Here is a 21,903-nt window from a genome sequence, read left to right as displayed (position 1 = left end):
ACACTTCATCAGATTCCTCAATATGCAAATGTACTTCTGAAATACTACTGACATTTCTTTAATACACCTCATCTTTGAAACAAAAATAAGAAACCAACTGACTCAGCATTTTGTGTGCTGTGAAGAAAAATCATCTTAATATTTGTGTGAATGTTATCCTAACTAGATCTTCTTTCAAATCTTTAGTTTGCTGTCTTATACCAGAAAAATTTTTATCTGAAGTTTGACTGAAAGATATTTGGAGATATCTTGCTTTCAGAGAAATGAGATGCCTGCTACATTTCTGAAAGGTTTTAAGATGCATTGGTCTTACTGGAAAAATAGAAGGACCATCAAAACAAACAAATGGCATCCATATGGAATAGATTTTTATGTTACTGTTCACAGTAAATCATCGAAGGGCCAGGAACCACTACTCAGCTGTTTCTTTTTATTCAGAAAAAGACTATACCTCTCTTTCAGACCATGCTGTATTATGGGACAGCAGGCTAGAAGGACTGTTTCATGGAATGACACCTAAAAATTCTGCAAGATATTAATATGCTACAATGGTAAATTCAGCTCAGTGGCTGCATCCTCCTCCTCATTAGATGAGAGGTAGTTTCCTTCAATTTTTACAGGATTTTCTAGAGCTACTGCCAAAATTTTGACAGCCAAGTGGCTACCATTCAGAGCAGCACTCACTGGAACAGGCATACATCATAAAAAGTCACATTAGAGAATTAATGTTGCCAATTACACAGTAATTCATGATTCACTCTTTCCCATGAAGTATTACAGAAGAAGCTGGGTTGTATTGCTCTGTTTTGAAGACCACAACATAGATGTGAAAACTGGCTTTTATCTTGTATACATTAAACAAACCACAGTCTGGTTTCACTGTAGTTGTACTGCAAAGATCAAGAAATCAGCAAATCTATAAGTAACCCTGATCATGAAAACACCAAAAGAAAACTTTTCAAACTATCATCTTCAGTGTATTCAACTGTAACAGATTATATGGCTGTCTGAGGAGCTGCAAAGATCACTGATGAAATGCCTGAAACTCTTAATTGAAACACTGAACTTATGCCATCACTATGCTATTTGTACATTACTACTAAAGCATCACCAATAAAAAATTTTGTAATAGGCAAGCTTTGGTATTTGTTGGTCTGCAGTATTTTCAGCTTAGTGGGAAGCTCATAAAAACATTCTGGGCCTTTTTCACCTGGATGCCCATTTGCAACTTCTGAACATTTCTAATGGAACAAGAAGATAAAAATGGAACAAGAAGAGTTATCAGCAAAGCTTTAATAGGGATAAGCAAACGATTGCTTCTTTTCTAGGTGCTAAACACATGCTCAGTCAAAAAGGACAGAGAAAGCTCATGAGTGCATAGGGGGCTGAGATGGAGGTATCTGCTGCTTTCCCAGGTGCTGGGGGTACCTTGGCTTATACTGCCCAATTCATCCCCATAAAATGACAGCCTAGACTCTAACAGTTAAAAGTGATTTGGTCAAAGGAACTTCCACTAATATGGCGCTACATTTAATTTGAGATGCAGAAGAGTAACAGCAAATGCTGCTGTTGCATGCATCTTTATTTGATCTTGCCACATGAGTAGTACTTCTTTTTTTTCTTTCTAATTCAGGTTTTTAGAGAGTCTGGAACCACAGCTTAACATATATAAGACCACAGAATCACTTAGGTTAGAAGAGACCTTACAGATCATCTCATTCCAGCCCTTGCCATGGAAATTCATCATCATGAACTGTATATTTGCAATATAAGATATGTTACAGATCTGAACAATACAGTACTTATTTCAACACCAGTTACCAACATTAGACATACAAAAAATGTATTCTTATGCTGAAAAGTTAGCATATAGGGTATTATTCATTACCAACCTACATATAAAATGTTGGGTTTTATGCAGTACTTTGCTCACAGAATTTTTGCAGATGCTCATCAGTACTATCTGAGAATGCAACATACAATAACAGATCTATTTGGAAAATCTACAAGATAGAAGTACATTTAAACAAGATAAGCCAACGCCTCATTGTATAAAAAATTTCCAGATTTAGCAGTCTTAACTGCAAAAGCATCCTTGCACTCTGTTTTAAAAAACATGAACAAAAACTAGAGAAGATTCTCTGCCAGCAGCTGCAATTTCACAGCAGAACGAGGCAAATGAAGAAGGTTGAAGGCTTGTGGGATATTGGTAGGGTGGATTTGTTTGTTTAGTCTTTCAGGGTTTGTTTGTTAAGATTTTATAGAAACAAATAGTTAGGCAGAAAAAATTAGAAAGGCTACTCCACAATCTGCATAAGTACATTTAAGTTAAATTGCTACAATCCCACTTTTTTCCCTGCACTTCAGTTCCTGCATTATGTTGGCTGTACAGACACATCACTTTCTAGCAAGTGAAACAACCTGCCAGACTCCTGATTTGGCAAGTTTGCTTTCAGACAGATCAATGAGATAATCCAACCTACCCCGCAACTTCATGATCACTAGAAGCAATAGGAGTAAGGGAAAGACAAAGCCAGAGCTGCAAGGAGGGCACGCCGCCCTTTCCAGAAGCAAAGTCTTAGATCAGCATAAACTTATCAGCAATCCTATCACCAGAGGTTGTAATGATTCACTGCACTTTCTACTACAGGTTTTTCTACTTTCATGCCATTCTCCTCCCTCAACTCAGGTTTCCACTGTCTCAGTGTGACATGGTTTCATAATGTATTTTACAGTAATCCTGGCTTGAAGTATTCTCACATACACACACACCACCTCCACCTCCACATACTCCTCTCCAGACTCCTAACCCTGGCTCAACTAACCCATTCACCTGTCTCCTGTTAGAGCCTCAAATAGTTGAAGGAACAATTCAGATTTAAAGATAGCTTCCGTGGCAAAGTTTTCTTTCAAGACTGAGTAGTCTGACATGCATTTTACAACATAACAGAAGAAAAACCACATTTTACTAAATCCCTTTCTTGTCCTGCTGACTACCACCTCTGCTCAAAAAAAGCTCCCACAAAAAGTGGTCCCAACACAGCATCTGAAAGGTCATCCCCTTCTGCTGGATTATTTCTCATATGGAATAGTACTCCAAGCCTGCTCACTGTGAAGCCAAAGAAACATTTGTACCAACATAGTGCAAGAAGTAACACAGGAGCAGGACAGCACTATTTTTGGCAACCATAAGATCATAAGTGCACGTCAGCGCACAACTTCAAGCCAAATCAGCTCCCTGATCTGATTCACAGCATACTCACTGTGCAGTACAGAGAGAACCACTGGAAGAATGAAGAAGGAAGTATCTATCTCTCAGGAACAAGCAACAGGAAGAGAGTATTACCTTAGACTGGTACTACTGAGCACACTGTACCTTGAATTTAGAGTTGCAGACAGAATTCGTATCTGATCAATGGTCTAGTTAGTAAAAGTTTAAGAAGGTAGGCTGTTCCTTCTTTTTGCTTCTCAGATTTTCAAGCATCTCTTGCTTTTGAAAAATCAGTTTCAATATACATGTAAACAAAGAAACAATGAGATATATACATTTACATGGAATTCACAAGAACGTATTGCACAACATTGTGCAATCTTTGTCTTCAATGAATAATTATGAAAACAAAGAGAAAAGAAAAAATGTGACTTCAACCAGAAAGCAACAGAAGTTACAGGGTAAGCAGTAACCAAGCACAGGATAAAATCAACACAAAAAGAAGCACCGAGGGAAGTATAAATGCAATATACTGGTTTGCTTAGGACTTCGCAATTCACTCTCTACCCTACCATACTGAACTTTGTAACTACTAATTACATCAATATTAACTGAATGGTATTTTGATTTAATAAGTTTGTTTCATTATAGATTGAGATATTTTCACCTTTTTCATCTTTCTTGCTCCCAAGCAAAGATTTTGTCTGCAAAATACAGAGGAAGTCTTGAAGTATTTGGGTTCCCGACTGTTGTATTTAAATGCTAAATTTCAGTTATTCTTTTTTTAAAAAAACATTGCATATACTCCCCATGAATATGAAAATCCCTCTTCATATTTTGAATGCGCAGTTATTAGTCTTGCCATGAGCCAATTTTGTAAACATGAAAGATTAATGCAATGAGCTGTTCCCTTGATTTCTTCTTTTTTTTCTTTTCTTTAAAACAATTCAGTTTTTTTAAAGAACAGTAGCACCTAATTTATACATGCATTTATTTTCTTTAGATGTAATTCTATGGATAAGCATTAGAAACAAAATATTATGGCATTATTAAACATAATGGTGTGCAACGATATGAATTTACTAATTAAAGTTTTTTCAAATAATTTCTAACTTGATTTGAATATGGAAATGCAGGGCTACAAATGGGCACTGACTTCTTATTTATAAAATAACTGTATAATTTGCAATTGAAAACTTCGACTGAGGCTGCTCAGACCTTGGGTTAATCGACATGTTAGTCACGGCATTTTTCAGTGATCAAGAAACCAGGTTACACAACCTGCCATGGCAGCGCAGGATATTTATTGTTCTATATCTGCGTGAAGTCCCTGCCTTGTTACTAGCAGGGCTGCCTTTTTTTTTTCTCCCACTCCTCCCCCCGCCCCAAACGTTTCTAAGTATAGTGCCAACCTCATCAGGGTTTACTAGTAGCAGCGCAAGCTCAGTGAAAACCTGGGAAATCTAACTGGAAACATGAGAGAGAGCTTTATTTGGCAGTGCTAAAAAAACCTGGGGACAAATGGCTAAGCGGCGGTGGAAGTGCAGGCTGCACAATCAATAGGCAGAGAGCCGGATAGAGGCTCCCTTCGCTGCCGGATCGACAATCGACAGCTGAGAGACTATTTTTTGCAATGGTTGACTAAATATGGTCAGGGAAGAGAGAGGCACAAGAGAGCCTGTTTGCCTGGGAGTGCATGTTTCAAATGCTTAGCTGCCTATAAAGCCGTAACAGTTTTGCTCGTGCCCTCTAAGTGGGAAATACGGTTGGTGACTTCTGTAGTGTGTGTGCGGGAGCCCTGACCTCGCGAGCAGACTTGACCTCTGAAGATGGAAAGTAGCTTCAACACAGACCTGCCTACAGTTAAGCCTGGAAACATAACCTCAAGCAAGAAAAGATGCAGTGCAATATCTAAGGAACTAGAAGAAACCAATATTTGCCGGGGGAGGGGGGAGACGATCGCTATTTTTTTGGTGCCTTTTTCTAATTTTTTTTTTTTGGAAGCAACTCCAACTTTTGGGGGCTTGGTTTTGGTCTTTTGTTGGGTTTTTATTTTTCTTTTTGCCTGTGATTATCTTCATCTGACAGTGGGCTAAGTTCACCTTCCCTTGGCTTCCTAGCATCTATCCTTGGAGTCTTAACTCTCAGTCCAGCAGACATAAGGTATAATTTCTATACAACATCATCCATATTTTGGCATTCAAAAGAAAGGAAGAAGGTGCCAATTAGGCACTCATCTTCATGCCTTTTTTTTTTCTTTTAAGTTTTATCTATTTAAGGTGGTGAGGTACTGTATGCACCGACATTCGCCCCCCCTTGCCTCCCCCTCCCATGTAACGAAGAGCTGATTCAGCGAATAGAGTGAGAGCACTCAGGATGAGATGGCTGCTGCTGATGTGTCTCTAGGTCATTACCTCTCTTCCAACTGCAAATGCTGCATGATACTAAGCTTACAGGTAACAGAACATCAGGAGACCTGCATTATTCTGCACGTTTAAAGGATGCCTATGACTTTCTGCATGTATATCTTATTTACTAGACTGTTTTTTTAATTGTTGTATTAATCCCTCTACTCTGGGAACAGCTTAATTTTGAGTGTGCTGAAGTACCAAGCATTTGTAGTGTAAAGAGCAGGTCGAAAGAAAACAACTGTTAGTCCAAATTTCATAGCAAAAAAAAAAAAAAAAAGGAAGAAACAAAAAAAAAAAAAATCCCAACTTGCTTAGTAGGCAGAATTCTTTTTAAAGAAGATAAACTAGTAAATTGCAATGCCATTAACTGGTTGTTCATTTCAGTGAAATATATTCTTATCTTCCTATGCACAACTAAAAATGTAAAAACTTGAAAAAGAAAACCTAATAAACAGTGTGGTAGTGCAATGCTGAGTTCTCAAATAGGTCTCGGCAAAATTTTCAAGGTGCTTTATATCAGACGTACATGAAAACAGCCTACTTAAAAACTAGAATGTGACTGCTGTGATTCTAATGCTGCATTGCTGATTCTCCTTGTACTACTGTGCTAGCTACTGCTACACTCTGATTTGCTCTCTATCAGCTGCACTAGGTTTTTGTCATGAGCTGCAGAAATTCTTACTTCCTCTGCTCTCAGCTTTCTTCACAACTATTACAGTTACTAATTGTTCAGCTTATTTCAAATTCACCTTCTAATGCTATACAGACAAAGCTTACTCATTACTGTAACCCAAACCAGCTCCTGAAATACAGATTAATCAACCATAAGCTATATCTGACAGTCCTTCAGAAGTCAAAGCTGTACTGCACATCAAATATTTAACCACAGCTCCAAACCAAGTCGCACAAAATCTTACGAAACAGGGTTAAACTTGGGGTTTGTTTCTATGAGGTTTTTTTGTTTGGTTTGGATTAATTTTTTAGTTAATTATTTTAGCTGTCATAAATATTTCAAGGGTGGACAAGACTTTGACTGAAGCAGGTGAGTGCCAGTTTTAAAAAACGAGAAAAGCTGCTTGCAGAAATGTTGAATAGGTATTAGCTTTCACATGTGACCTTTGGCCTAACAATCCAAATCCTGTCACAGCAGTTAGAGGCTGTTTTCTTAATTCAATGTCATCATCTTTAGGATAAGTAGGATCACTGGTGACATGTGCTTTTGTGTTTGGGTTGGGTTTTTTGTGGGCTTTTTTTTTGTTTGTTTAGCTTTATTTTTTGTTTTGTTGTTTTTTAAATCACTCTGAAATACAGTGTAAATAAGGATAAACCTGCAAAGAGTTTGCAGAATAATGGATGCGATACAAAAAGCATAGAAGTGGGATTTGGGGTAAGAAAATAAGTTTGTAACTGCTATTTTATATCAGTCTATGCTTCCCTTCAGGACATTAGATGCAAACGGTACCCCAGCATGAAGATCTGCTAGAAGACCTGGGAAGAAGCTGAAGTTTTTACAGTGGACTACAACTACGAATTCTAAGAAAAGACATTGCAAACCCACCAGCAATTCAACTCTCTACTTAAACACAGTCACTTAGAAGAGCAAGAGGCTGCAAAAATATGGAAAAGCACTTCTATCATCAGTGCCATCCCAAAATAATGAACTATGCCCAGCTTTAAGACACTGTGCAGGTAAATTGCATTGCAAAGTTCAGTTAGCATAGTAAGTTTATTTTCTACCATCAGTTTATCAGAACTGTTGTCCTTCCAAAGAACTGTCAGCCAGTTTTACCTAATGACAGCAAGAAAAAGCAGCAAAATACCTTTTAGGTTCATCTGACAGGCAGTCAAGCAACTCTGTATGTACCTGCTCAGAGCACATACTTCTTTATGTACCCATATGAACATACAATGCTATGGAATGTAAAGAAGTATGTATTTTTGGCAGGCAAGGAACGACCAGTAAGAGGAAACTAAACAGCTGCTGGAAGAAACAGGTTTCCCTCTTGTTTGAATGACATTCATGTGACAAATTGGCTTGCTAAGGGTCAGCTGGTATTGCCAAAATAACTCATACTTGTTAGTAACAAATCACAAAACATTAAATTAAGTGACTATAAAAGTGGGTAGGAAGAATTGTTAACAGCTGATAAGCAGAATATTAGTTGCAAGCAGAATTCAAAGTAAGGCTGGAAATGAAACCTCAAAATGCACCAATTAAGACTGCAGCATAGCTGCAAAATTAATCATTACCAGTACTCCTCACTTCATAGATCTTAAACTAAACTTAAAAGGCTAGTTATCAAAATGCATCTCATAAAAACAAGCCACTGTTATAGTAATCACAGCCTGTTCTGTGTACTTCAGATGGTAGCATTTAAATTTACATGTACAATAGATAGAACAATTAATCCACAGGTTGCTACTGACACAAGTATTAACAGCTAAGAAATTACAGTGTGATCTACAAAAAATGACAGCCAAAATAACTGAGTATAACTTCTGCCATTTAATAAGACTTAAGTTAAAATTTTCTCCAAATCAGCACTTATTATGCTCACTGAGCTCTTCGATACAAAGTGCAGTGTCAGGTTTATGCACAGAAAGTGACAATACAGAGATTTCTAGGCCAGAGTTGCTAGTCAGCGGATTAAAGCTATTGACAGATTCCTAAATGAAAACACAAATGACAGTTACAGCCTAAAAGGTAAGTTATCTTAAATACTATTTTCAAATTAGCTGAATTTATTTTAAATTCAAATTTAAGAAAATTGGACATTAAAAATATTTTAAGAACTACATGAGAAATAGTCCCGCAATACTTTCAAGTTCTAAAACTGATATTAATTAAAATACACTGATGCATACCATCCCTAAGTAAGGATACTCAACATCAAATCCAGGAACAAGGGGAAAACATGAGGACAGAACTCCCCACTCATCAATCCAGCCATTTCTATTCATGACAGCAGCCGTCTAAAAGCAGTTATTAAATAGGATATGTCCATGATAAATAGGCACATTTGGCCCAGATTAAAGATTCTAACTGTAGCCCTTTGCTTACTAAAATGTCTGTGAGGAAAAAAAACTCCAACCAAAACAAAGAAGAAAAATAAACAAAGGCAATACACGATTTTTAGATGGAGAACTTATTTTTAAATACTCGCATAATTCTCAAACAGCTAATAATATACACAGCCTGATATTTTTAACACCTGAGATTACATATTAATATATATATGCAAGCAGAAATATTACCTTACCTGCTTAAGAAAGCAAAGTTTCAATACTTTTTTTAAAGCTCTTTCTCTTACGAGCAGATATTTTGACACGAAGGCTACAGTATCTTAACATCTAAATTAAAATTGGTTTATAGTGGGAAACAAATCAAATTGCAGTAGCTTTTCTGAATAAAGCAAGGCCACTAAACTCAATCATGCTCACAGAAGCAATTTGGTATAACTAGCAGTTTCACTGAGGGGTTAATTGCTAAGCATTTTCTTCTTTTCCTGATGAGTTCCTGCGCTCAGCACCAATTGATTTAGCTTCTTCTATAAAATGGGACAGATTTTTTTAACAGTTTTAATTTATCCTAGAGGTTTTTGGTAACAATTTATCATACTGTGTTCTCCCTTGTATAACATTGCAATGTTATTCTGACACAAAATGACAGTTCAGAGTGATACAAAAGTTAAAATTATATGTTGACATTGCTTCCTGCTAGTTCATGTTAGCATATCTCTAAGAATACATACCCAGTCACTCTAAAATGTCACATCCATCACTTAGATCAGCTGTTCAATTTTAACCGAGCACACGTTGAACTTTGGGCATCTGCTGACACAGTTGTAACTCAAACATTTCAACTGTGTGACTGACAGGGATAACAGATGCTGACATTATCAAATGCTACACGGCTTTTTTTCCACAGCCGTTTTTTGTCCCGATATGGCCAGTACATGAAACTGTATTGCCATCCAAAGCACACTTGAGCAGCTGTATCTGTAAAACAGTTCCTCTATAACTGGTAAAAATAGAAACTCATTTTATAGCCATCTTGATGCTTAAGTCCAAGCGACACACCTGCTACATTTCTATTAGGATACATAGTGTTGGGGAATATATTTACATGAATCTTCTCACCATCATCAGACTAAGCAACAAACACACGCCGACTATCCTTGACATACTCATTACTAGAGAATGGTTTGAACTAAGGTTGTCCCCTAATTTCCACTGCAGTCAAAGCTCAGAAAGAATTCAGTATGACATAAAAAAAGGTTTGTGAGCTCGCACAATTTTGTATTAAGGACTTTAGTTGAGAAGAAATCAGATGCAACCCCAGATAAATCTTTAAAAGCTGTGTTCTTCTGGCATTAAACGTTTTTACATATGCTACCAAGGTAAAAAAAATTAAATTTATCCTGCTATATTATATAATCATTCCTAAAAAGTTAATACTCACCAGAGATATAGCAATGGAATTGAAAGCACTTGGCATTTATATTTGTGCTAACCAACTACAGCATAAAAGCAGCTGCAAAAGGGAACCTGCCAGAAAATGAGTGAGGGAAAGGAGGGGAGGAGGGTGACAAGGAAACTGAAACATTCTTCCCCAGCAAAGTTTAACATAAAGGAGAAAGGGAGCTCTATCTATTTCTGATAGAAACTTTAAGACCACAGTTTCTAACCTATTCTAAAATTTGATTACACTAGACAGGAAAAAGTTTAAACTGTAACTATGATTTGATTTAAGACTCATCCAAATATCCTCAAGGAAATACTCAAGGACACAACAAATCTGTACAGGCCTTTCTGGTATACAGCTTTTAATTGTGCCATCTCCAAATTAGGAAAGAGTTAAAATTTTGCATTGACAAGAAACAAATTGTGTAACACAGAAGAAAGCCGCATGTTCTTTGTGCACTGCTCATGTGCTTTAAAATATGTTACTGAATTATAAGCTTCCTGCACTCCAATGCTTTGCTAAAGCTGGTAAAATGGAACCAAATCACCTCTTCAATGGATTTGGTCCCCTTCAACCAGCTGTAGCTATGCATTGATCACTACAGGATTTCTCATGTTGTTAAAACTGGACACAAAACCTGCTCAGAGCAATTGTGTAGTCCTCTCTTCAGTCCAGCTCCACTTCTAGGCAGCCTGAAGATGGAAGGTAACCAGGAGTGTAGCAAATTCTGTATTACAAAATTTCAAGTCTGTATTTGTAAATAAATAGCTACTGGTGTTTAACATTTTGTCCATATGCAGTAAAAATCATCTCTTACAACATTTATAAAGAAGATAGGTAAGCAGTGAAATAAACACTTCCCAATGATTTATTGTCTCTTGTATTCTTCCTCAAGTCTGGTGCCCTTTCTAGCAGAACAGGCCAAAAAAACCCAAAACCCAAAAAGAAACAATCACGAACAGTACTGGCAGGGCAAGTTTACTTTCTGGGCACCCCTCTCCCCTTTTTTATGTTGTACAAAGAAGGAAACTCCACAGGGCAGGAACTGAATTTGCCATTTTGTATCTCTTGGGAATATTATTTATCACTTAAAGATAATAAATTTGTTAGTGACCTCAACAGCTACAGGCTAATCTGCCACCTAATAATAGGTCTGCTCATGGAGATTATACTCTTCCTCCAAACCAACTTGAACAAAAGTATTCTTCCAAAGCATTTTCTGACATAATACTTTAATAAGAGGTTTTAAAAACAGACTCTCTTTGCACTTAGCTTCAACTGAGCTTAACCTACATTTACTGTCAGAACTGCAAATACAAAAGCAAAAAACCACTTTGACTGGTTTAGAAAATAATTGTACCACTCTCATTTCCTCAGAACTTATCTCTCTGAGACCTCCACGACAACACAGCCCGTGAGTCCTGCAGACACCTCCCGAAGACACTCATTAATACTACGTAGAAGTGAGAAACCCCACCTCTCAATTAAATTGCTGGAGTTAGAAATCTCACTGCCAACCTGTTCAAACCATCTGCAAATCTAAAAAAAAAAACTGAGATCTCCTAAATAATAAGAAAACCATGGGGGAAAATTACAATTCTATTTTAAACCCCAATCTCCCGCTTGCCAGTTTAGGAACATAAAGATGACATACTTCTCACTATTGGAGAGCAATACCTAAAATCTGTATCTTACTCCAGGACTTTAATTTTTTTATTTAAAGTCCAGCAGAATTGATTGCTCTGAAGAACTAATCATACACGTGTGTGAAGTCAGGTCAGCTCCAAAAGCAGCCTCTATTTAAGATGCTAGCTGCAGAGTGAATAAAGCTCTCTTCACAAGATACAATGCAAATCTAAAACTAACTGGGGCAACGGATATAAAATACGCCTACACTTCACAGTCATGTCTTCAGCTCAAAATCTGAAGTCACAGGTATGCGAATAGATCAAACATAAGCAAGAGATGATAACATGGCAAAAATAACCAATCTGTACAGTATTTTCAAATTTTACTCTCCTTTTTTCTGTCTGAAAAAAATCTCATTAACACTGAAGAGGCAAAGTCTGCCAAGCTTTGAGGCTCACAGTACTTTGAAAAAAGTCCAAAATAAATGCACTTTTAATATGACTGACTCAGTTAAAAATCACAAACAAGAAACCATGTATTAAATAAAAGTTTAACTTTCCCTTATTTAATTTAAAATTTCTTTTTAGCTCTATCTCCCATGCACAAGTTTAAAGCTACCTACAGCATAAACTAACATTCATTCTACATTTCAATATTATACATCAGGACAAAAACTAGAAGTTCTCTCTGTGCCAATTCACAAGGTACAAAGAGAAGCAAAACATGAAAAGGAGAAATATTCTACTAAGAATAGGATGCTCTCTGAAACACATTGTACCTTGACTTGTGGAAAACACAGCCAAACTGCCACGGAAGATAAAGTGCTGAGAAAATCTCAGCAGTATTTGACATACATCGCTATCTTTCTTATATTATTTATCCAATATTCAAACATTTAAAATAGAATGTATTTGTTTTCACATGAAAAACTAAAAACTTTGGAATGTTCTTCTCAGCATAATTTGTAGGTTTTTTTCTTGGGACATTTATCTCCCTATTATTTATAAAGGTCAGAACTCAAGAAACAAGAAGTCTTGCTCTGAAAATTAAATTGGTTCCAAATATCTATTTGACATCAACTAGAAAAAATACTACAGAAATCCACGTCCATTTATTGTGATAACTCATGCACTTAACACATGCATTTATTTTACTATCCTCAACAAGGACAATGCATGTGAACTTCATTAATTCTAGCATACATATGTTTAAATGCTTAGAATTATAGCTATGCACATAAATGCATACACATTTATATACACATATGAAAACATCTTTAACTCTTATAAAATAATACAGAAATTCAATAATATATCTATATATTTGAATATAAGAAGAATTTAATGCATTGTATTAATGTAAGGCACCACATCCTGAAGCCACAAAAACTCCAGTGTAGGTGGAGCAGGGAAGCTTAGATGAGGAAAGACAGGTCTTAAAGTTTCTAGCAGAACCTATTACATACAGCCTGTGACCCATACTAGTAACAACCTAATGATGAGGGGGTTATTTTTAACAGTGTTTTAAATAGTTTGTGCTTACTGCATTTAATACATCAGTAATAGCCATTGTTCTATATCAGATTAGAAAAACAAAGTGGTAAATACAAAAACTTCGGTTTCATTCAGAAACAGGCAAGTGGCAAAACTACAAAATCAGCAATGAAACAAAGGAATATCACTGAAGTCTTGAGGAATATAAAACTCAACTCCTAGGTGAATGAAACTATCATGACAATTTTTGGCCAGAGGGAGAAATCAAAACAGATTTATTTTGGTTTCATTTTAAATTATTTCTTCCCAGGCTGATGGATAAAATATCTAATGCTGTGAGCATTTTAAACTACTGCTTCTGTGATGGGAGACAAAATTCCTTTTCCACATGCTTGAGCAGTGCTCAGATGGAACTGCAACCAAAAGAGAGTATTAAATATCTGTTTTAGATACTAGTGAAACCCCTTGTATGGAGGGAACCCACACAGCATTCAAATCACTAATATGGGAAACATTTTCCAATACTTGCAACAAAAAAACTTTTGTAAAGGAGGAAGGATTCTGGTTAAAACTGCACTATACTTCACATTCTACCAACCATCAAATTGATCCAGTCTGAACTATAACTTGGATCCCTCCATCAAACGAATGGTCTGTCACTTCTAAAATATTCGCCCACAGAAAAATCTCCAGCACATGTCTATGAAAAACATTTTTTCCCCCATATACTTTCCCTACATCTCGTCTTGAGATTATGGTCACATAAAAGAACTACCACAAGACCTGAGCAAAAGCATTGCAGGGGAATAAAAAAAACCTAACAAAAAATACCCCATCAGCGTAACTGAGACAGGAAACACTGCTCCGGGCTAATGCTGTAATATAAGTAAAAAGAATTCACTACAGAGGAAGAAGTTACCAAATGAGACTTGGAAGAATTGTCTTCTGAATGCCAAAAATATGGTCCCTTCACTTGGTCCTTGACATGTTCTCATAAAGACCTTTTATGAGTACTGTAAAAAATGGTAAACATTTATTTGTCCTATCAACACTTCCAGCCACTACTTTTTCCTCACTAAATTATTCCATTCCACAGCATAGATAATTAATTATGTTTACTTTTTAACCATCAATCTTGATAGCTATGTTCTAAGAGACTAACCTAGATTTTAATCCCATATATTAATAATGGGTGGAATTTATACAAATTTACAGCCTTATTTCTCCAACTTCTCTCAACTGAAAAGCTGAATTTAGTAGTAAACAAGGAAACACACACATTTCTTCTTTTGTGTAAACTATACTAAATATTCTACCCGAGGATAAAGTATTATTGAAATCTTGTTGGCATAACCGCTTTGAAAAATACTGTTTATCCACAACATAATAAGGAATCAGCAACACAACTTTTCTTTAAGGTTCGATCTATGAAGGATTTTTCAAGAGCTACCTTAACTGAAAATTGAATGTAGCCATATAGAATGCAGTTAGTATAAAACAAACTATGCTTTAAAATTATTTTTTCAGTTGAGCTGCTACATAAAAGCTGAAATGCAGAATTCCTTCTAGATACACTTCTATGAAAATATAATTAACTGTTTCAAATACTGACAAATATAATCTAATGCAATAATCCTGAGTGCTTTAGAATTGTATAGTTTACTTAATTATCCACAAATAAGTATTTCTAAAAACCTCAAATTCCTTTATCAATTCCAATACTCAAGAAGGGAAACATAGCAGCATTTACTATTTTTATCCTATGTCACGATTTCACCTTCAAGATCTTAGTAACTTATTTATCAAAGCTTTTATTGGCAAAATTTTGTAGCCATGACAGGAAATTTCTCAGGAATTTGGAGTTATCTGGATATAGGCATTAAACTGAGCAGACTTCTAGCTTCATTCTAGTAAGGGCTTCCAAAAATTACAAAGATGCATAGCTAAGCAACATCAACATTTAAGAAATACAACTACATGCAGATTTAAGGATCTTCTGAAAGAATACCATAGTTCTACCCTCACATGTACTTGTTTTCCCTTTACATACAATAAAAAATAATCTTTAAAAAGAAATCTGTACCTAGGGTTTCCTCTTAGTGCAGCATGATGAAGAGCATTAAACCCATTGTTGTTGGTGATAGTAACATCTGCTCCAGCTTCTAAGAGTACAGCAAGGATATCATCACGCTTTTTACTTATTGCATCATGAAGTGGAGTGTCTCCTTCAGAATCCTAAAACCAGAAACAGTTTACATCAATTTTTGCATACATTCACATTAAAAAAATGTTAAAATATCATTAGGAAAACTGACTGCATAAACACAAAACAGCTCTTCCAGACCTGAGTGCTGCTATATTGCAGAGTTCAGAGCAAGCTGCTTCTCATCTTGCTCCAGTTTTGCAAATGCTTCAGTGGGAAGCCCCACCCTGAGCTCCACCATTGTACAGACACATTACTGCCAGAACTATGCTTTGTACCCCATGGTACTGAAGACACTGGGGTAGATAATGACTTCTCTATGCTGCTCATCCAGATGGAGTTGGATGCCCAAATCACCATTTATAAATAACAGGACAGCAACAAAAACTTATGTGACAGAGGGAAGACTAGACAGGCAGAAGGAGGCATGGAATTTTGAGTAATAAATGCTAAGTTTAGCCAGCAATTAACCATGTAGAAGACAATACCAAAATGACAGTGCGAAATTAAAGCATAGGCAAATCAAAATAAAATGCAGTCCAGGTACTAAAAGTAGGCATATCTGTTGTTTTAACTGAAGCATATAACTTTCCATGAAGCAAAAGCCAATGCCATAAAGCAATATTAAGCTTTTAACTTGTTATGGCAAGATTATATTACACAAGGTAGATGATAATACTTGACAGCACAATCGAACAGGCAAAGAATTTATACTTGTAGTTTAATGTTTTATTTTTCAAGTATCCCAAATAAGGAAAAAATACTTGTTACTCCTAGAAGCATTTTGTACATTACTTATTCAAGGATTCAAATGGTTGGACTGAAGAGAAATGCCATAGACTAACAGCGAGAAAACACATCCATTTAAGCTTATTTGCAGCTACATAGGCAAAATCTCCAGATTGATGCTTCCAGTAAAATTCTTGCACCATGTAAGTCAGGAAGTCTCTTGCCACCAACACTGACTCAACTGCAAGCTAACACAGAAACGGAACATTTTAGCAATACACTAGTACGAAAACAGATCTCTACAGTGAGAATCAAAACCTGCCAAACAAAAAGTGCCAGAATATGGCACTTGAACCAGTGTGAACCAATTTGCCAGAACCAAATCATGCAGCTTTTATTTAGTTTAAATGCTCGTATTTCCTGTTCACAAACTAATATATGTTTCTGTTTACATAGTGAGTGGCCACAGTAGTAGAGTGCTGGCCAGCTAAATTCGAGTCATGCCTCAGTCTTACTCCCCTGTGCTTTCATTGACAAAATCAATCACCTACTCACATTTGCACATCGCAGTTCTTCAGCACACATGCTGAATCTGAAAGTTCATTTTTTTCAATAGCCAATTATATTTTCCAGATGGAGCATCCTTGCACCATTCTACTGACTTTTTCAACTGAAACAAAATTCTGTAATTTAGACTCAGGCAAATCCACTTTGGCTACCCATAGCTCCTATGTGACTTGCAATCACCTTTCACTGGTCTCAGCACATCAGACTCCTTATTATACCTACTGTTCAACAAACACTAAACAGGATCTGGATGGATATAACAGCTCAACCTCAGCAAGATCAAGACAGTACCTTAAGAGTCATGTAGAAGGAGATAAATAAACAATCACTATGCTCCTTAATTTCGAAAAAGTTTTTGCCCATCTTCTTTTATGTGGATATACAGTCCCAAAAAAGTCTGATTATTGACATGGCAAAGCAAGGAGGCAATGTCTTGTTACCGCGTATCTTGATTTGCCCAGGCCACTACAGCTTTTTCTGATGCCAATCTCTTCAAACTTACCCATTCTCAGTTGTTTTACTAATGCAGTTCATGCAGCTGCATTCAGCAGTGGGATACCTGTTTATCTAATAGCACATTTCCACTCTACCTTCTAAACAGGACATTGCATTTATGCTACTGCTTCCATCACCTTCATTACAGATGAAATTCCCTATGAAATTACAGTACTTGAGATCCTACACATGAGCACTTTCTAAATAAAAAGCTGAATATTTGAAAGTTAATTGGACTAAATAGGTCTACCAATGATAAATCTATTTTGGGAAAAAATAAAAGGTTTCTTTTAACAAAACATTCCCCAGTATTGTTGGCCTGCTAAACTAGAGCTTGCAGAAGGAGCACAGAGTTGTGGGTTCAATATAGGAGTAATTAATCAGGAAGGAAAGTTACCAAATTAGAAATAACTACAGACTGTGAAAATACCAATTAGCATCAACTATAGAATAAACCAGGTGTCAATCTAGCTGTCAAGAAAACAAACAGACTGAACAGCATTTTTGTTACAGTTGATCACATGGTGGGGTAAAGGTTGAGACAGAGAACTTTACCATCTCTGTTCCTTTCAATCCCATTTACCATAATTTTTCTATCACCTACATGCAGCAAATCATAAAATTCAGTAGCTGAAAAGTGACCCTCCATTAAAATTTACTTTACCTGGAGACTGGGGTGGCAGCCAAAGTCCAGTAAAGTCTTGACAACTTGCAGATGACCTTTGTTGACAGCAATGTGGAGCGGAGTCTGCCTGCGCTTGTTGCGAGCATTCAGATCTGCGCTGCCTCGGTGCAAAACCTCAATGACAGCACCCTCGTCACCAAAGGCTGCATGATGGACAGCCCTGTCTCCATCCTTGTCCTGAAGTGGAAACAATTTGATTTAATAAGAAAAATAAGACTACCATGACACCATTAAAATACCCAATTAAATAATTGCTCAAACTGTAGCAATAGAGGATGAAGAATCACTTCATATATAAACACACATGCTCTAAAACATATGATAATCCACAGCATATATAACTATTGCCCTGAATCTTTGTGTGGTTTGTTCATCAAACTCAAATGGGTTTCATTTGGGCTCCTACTACAAAACAACCACTGTCAAGAAAATATACAAAACAAACGAACCAAAAACCCCACAGATTAAATCCAATGCCCAAACAGTATTACACTTAATATCCCAGGGTAGTTCTTCCTGTAATCTGGGAAGTGTTACGGATTCCAAACCATAGTGCAAGAAATGAGTATTTTCTTGTTCATATAATTTGGTTAGTATTTATTAGGATTTTTTCTGTGTCTTGGTTTTCACTTAAAAAACCTTTTCCAAAGGAAATTTGTGACTGATGCTGACATTAACTAGAAGTTCTGATTCTGTGCTGATGATTCACAGCGTTAAAACTCTGATTCAGTTTGTTTCAGTTTCACACAAATTGAGAATTAAAATGTGAAAGTCAAATTTGTCAGTTTGGGCAATTTTAACATTCATAGACGTTGACTGTACAACATGAAACATTTTAAAATATCAATCAAGTGATTTCAGCATTAATGACAGTATAGAAAAGACAGAAGTAAAATGGAAGTTTACATGATTAAATAACTTCCATAAGCTAGTTTCTAGCTAGGTATTTCTGCACAGTTTAATGTAACCATGCATTTGTAGGATTCAATTTTGAAAACAGAGAAACACTGAAAATTGTAAAATAAAATCATGACTGATCAAGGGCTCACTGCCTCTCATGAGCGAGCTTCTTCAGCAACATCTTTCTAACTACTTTTTATTATATATTGCACACTTCTAAAATATTTTAAACCTGTGCAAAAATTAATAGCTCTTAGCACAAACTCTATTTGCACAATGAGACTAGTTACAGCATTTACAATGGTGGAAGAAGACTTATCAACAAATTATCAAATGTATCTTTTTGAAAACATGGATATGGTTTTCAAGATAGTCAGGGCACTACATAGCAGCTTCAACAGCTTTTTGAAAAGACACTTTTATTCCTTCCAAATCAACTCACACTACCAAATTGCCTTCTCAGATTGTAGGAATCCTTCTCAGGAACCAACAGTCAAAACAAGCCAAAGCTTGCCCATTTGGAAGGGAAAAGGATCAGAAAAGGGACCTTCTCTATATTTTTCATCTGGTTATAAGGATCATTATGAGGCATACTTTATCAAGAGTGTGCCAGTAGCCCTAAACTGCTACAAGACTTGTATTTACAGAGCACTTGGTTTCACAGAGGCATGGTAATTTGTCTTTTCATATTTGCAGTCTGAAAAGTACACCAAGATGTTTATGGATGAAACCCATATAATTATTGAATGTTTTAGTTTTACCATATTTCAATTCTGAGACACAACTGCCTGATTTTATTAAGTCTTAATGTACAGAATTCCTACTTTAATGAGCAGAGGTCCAGTATCATGCAGGCCTTTTTTTAGCTCAGCATCAAAACAAATCATCTCAGAAACTAAATCCTACCCAATAGCAATAATTCATCTAGAAAAAGTTAGCAGCTAGTAAATCATCTGTCCTTAAGACTTACATCTACATTTAGCTATAAATCTAAATATTAAAAGCACTACATGTCTATACATGCCAACAGTATAATATAATACTGTTAATATAATAACTGACAACCATTAATGCCTTCAGTCTAGAAGGTTACATATTCTTACTACGCAATATCTACATCCGGGTTTTTGAAATATGCCAATAACCAACTGTTCTCTGACTAAACAGAGGCCACTTGTAGCCCACATTAAGACATCAGAGAAAAACAGAGGAGAAAACAATGAGGATATTCCCAGAAAATGTCATCATGAATGGATATACTCTGAAGTAATGACTTTAAGTGTAAAAATATCCATCTTAGCCATAAAGCAAGGAAAGTAAGGATTTTTATCCATTGCTTCCATGCCTCAGACCACAACAGTGAAGTAAATGGATTATATTTTTGCTCTCTGCTTAATGGGATGGCCCTGCTGACCTTTGCATTTTATAAACAATTATGTTTATAAACATTATATATTTGTATATATATATATATATAAAAATTGATAAACAGCTCACATTTTTAAAGTTTGAAAGATATAACTACAAATCTAATAATATTATGAAAATTATTACTATTATAATAACCAAGGCAATTATATAATCAAGTGAGAAAACAATCTTCACTTCAGCAACACAGTTATGTGAAGATGGCTTTAAAAGTCAAGTAAAATCCCTGACAATTTTTTAAGCTAGTGTAATGGTGCTTCTGCAGCCTGAGCAAACACGGAACTCTTCACAATTCTAGTGCTAGCAGGTGTATTGTCTTCAAACTGTTTAAGTAGTGCTTCTACCTATCTCTTTAATGCTTCTAACCCTCCCTTCAGTCCACCACTTGATTAACATGGCAGCTCTGAACACCAGAGTACAGACAAAAAGCAGTTTAGCCTAATTTTACCAGTACTGCAGTGAAAGCACTACTTCTAACGTGAAGTTATTTCACAGAAATCAAAGCACAGCAAGTATGTATTGCATCAATTTAAGCCAGCATGAAAGCCTTATAAATTAATGGTGTGTCTGTAAATATAAAATAATTTTAATTCCAAGAATTACATTTCCTCATTAATGTCTTAATATTCTTTAACTTCTGTATATCAAACACAATATAATGCTAGATGTTCAAGCATGTGAAGTTATTTTTCTGTTATGCAAACAGCAACCAGGTGCACAATTTCTCAGCATCCCACTAGTCTTCAGTTTATATTATTAATAAATCAAATTTGACAGATCCTTCTTGTGCCTCTTGCCTTGTGCAAAACAAGAAATGGTTGCAATATCAGAGTGCATTCTGTGCAAATAATTGAGTAAAAATCAATTCAAAATGCAAATATCACTGTATGCTGATAGGTAATTCTCACAAACAATTATTCTAAAAAACCTAAACAAGAGGCTTAAACCTAAACTTCCGTTTTTAGTCAGGTTTAAAAAAAAGGCACTGAAAAACTGGTCACAGACCTGGTAGTTTCTACCCAAAGATACTACTACTTTCTGCTTAAACTTGTTTTAGTTAAGAATTGAAAGATTTCTCCTAACTGAACTTTGTATATATAAGAAACATTGCAAGCATCTGAAGTTGGAGATGCAGCATCTACAAACATCTTTTTCCCCTCAATGCCACAGGCAGAGCTCCCATTGAATTCTACTGTTGAAACGAAACCAAAGGAAAGAAAGAAGGGTATGCTGGCTTACATAGCTCTATCATATTAGTTGTATTTCATTTAATAAGAAGTGGTAAGGAATTAGATATTGACCCTTTATAATACTGTTAGCAGGAGTCTAATTTAGTAGGAGTAGGAGTCACAATCACGGTAATAAAAGCAGTTTTACATTCTAGCATTTAAAAAGAAGGCAAGTCAAGAAGAATTGTTATGCATGTAACAAGTTTAAGGACACGCAAAGCATATTTTGAAATTTTTAGGTTACCTCTGCTTCTACATCCACGTTCTGTTTCAGAAGCAACTTCAAAATGTCGACATGGCCGTTCTGGCTTGCAGCTTGCATAGCTGTGTGTCCAGCACATTGCCCATTCACCTGGAATGCCAACACTTGCAGGTGAGGTTCAAGACACACACATACACACCTGTGAGGCTGTTTAGCAGTAGAAAACTTAACGCAACAGCACACGTAACACTGAATC

At 36.0% G+C, this 21,903-nt stretch overlaps 1 protein-coding gene across 2 annotated transcripts in view; it reads right to left on the bottom strand.

Moving 5' to 3' along the window:
- Positions 1–21,903, bottom strand: part of MIB1 (mindbomb E3 ubiquitin protein ligase 1) — a 77,102-nt gene that overhangs the window by 28,630 nt on the left and 26,569 nt on the right. For both annotated transcript variants that reach the window (XM_030943614.1, XM_030943615.1), the window contains exons 10-12: positions 21,690–21,797; positions 17,868–18,065; positions 15,293–15,444 (exon numbers count right to left, since the gene is read on the bottom strand). In XM_030943614.1, coding sequence (XP_030799474.1) covers positions 15,293–15,444; positions 17,868–18,065; positions 21,690–21,797 — 458 coding nt within the window. The remainder of the gene's footprint in view (positions 1–15,292; positions 15,445–17,867; positions 18,066–21,689; positions 21,798–21,903) is intronic.

The sequence above is a fragment of the Camarhynchus parvulus genome, chromosome 2 (assembly GCF_901933205.1).
Source record: "Camarhynchus parvulus chromosome 2, STF_HiC, whole genome shotgun sequence".
NCBI lineage: Eukaryota > Metazoa > Chordata > Aves > Passeriformes > Thraupidae > Camarhynchus > Camarhynchus parvulus.
Note: the sequence above shows the minus strand (reverse complement) of the source record. Positions and strands in the feature narration are given on the sequence as shown.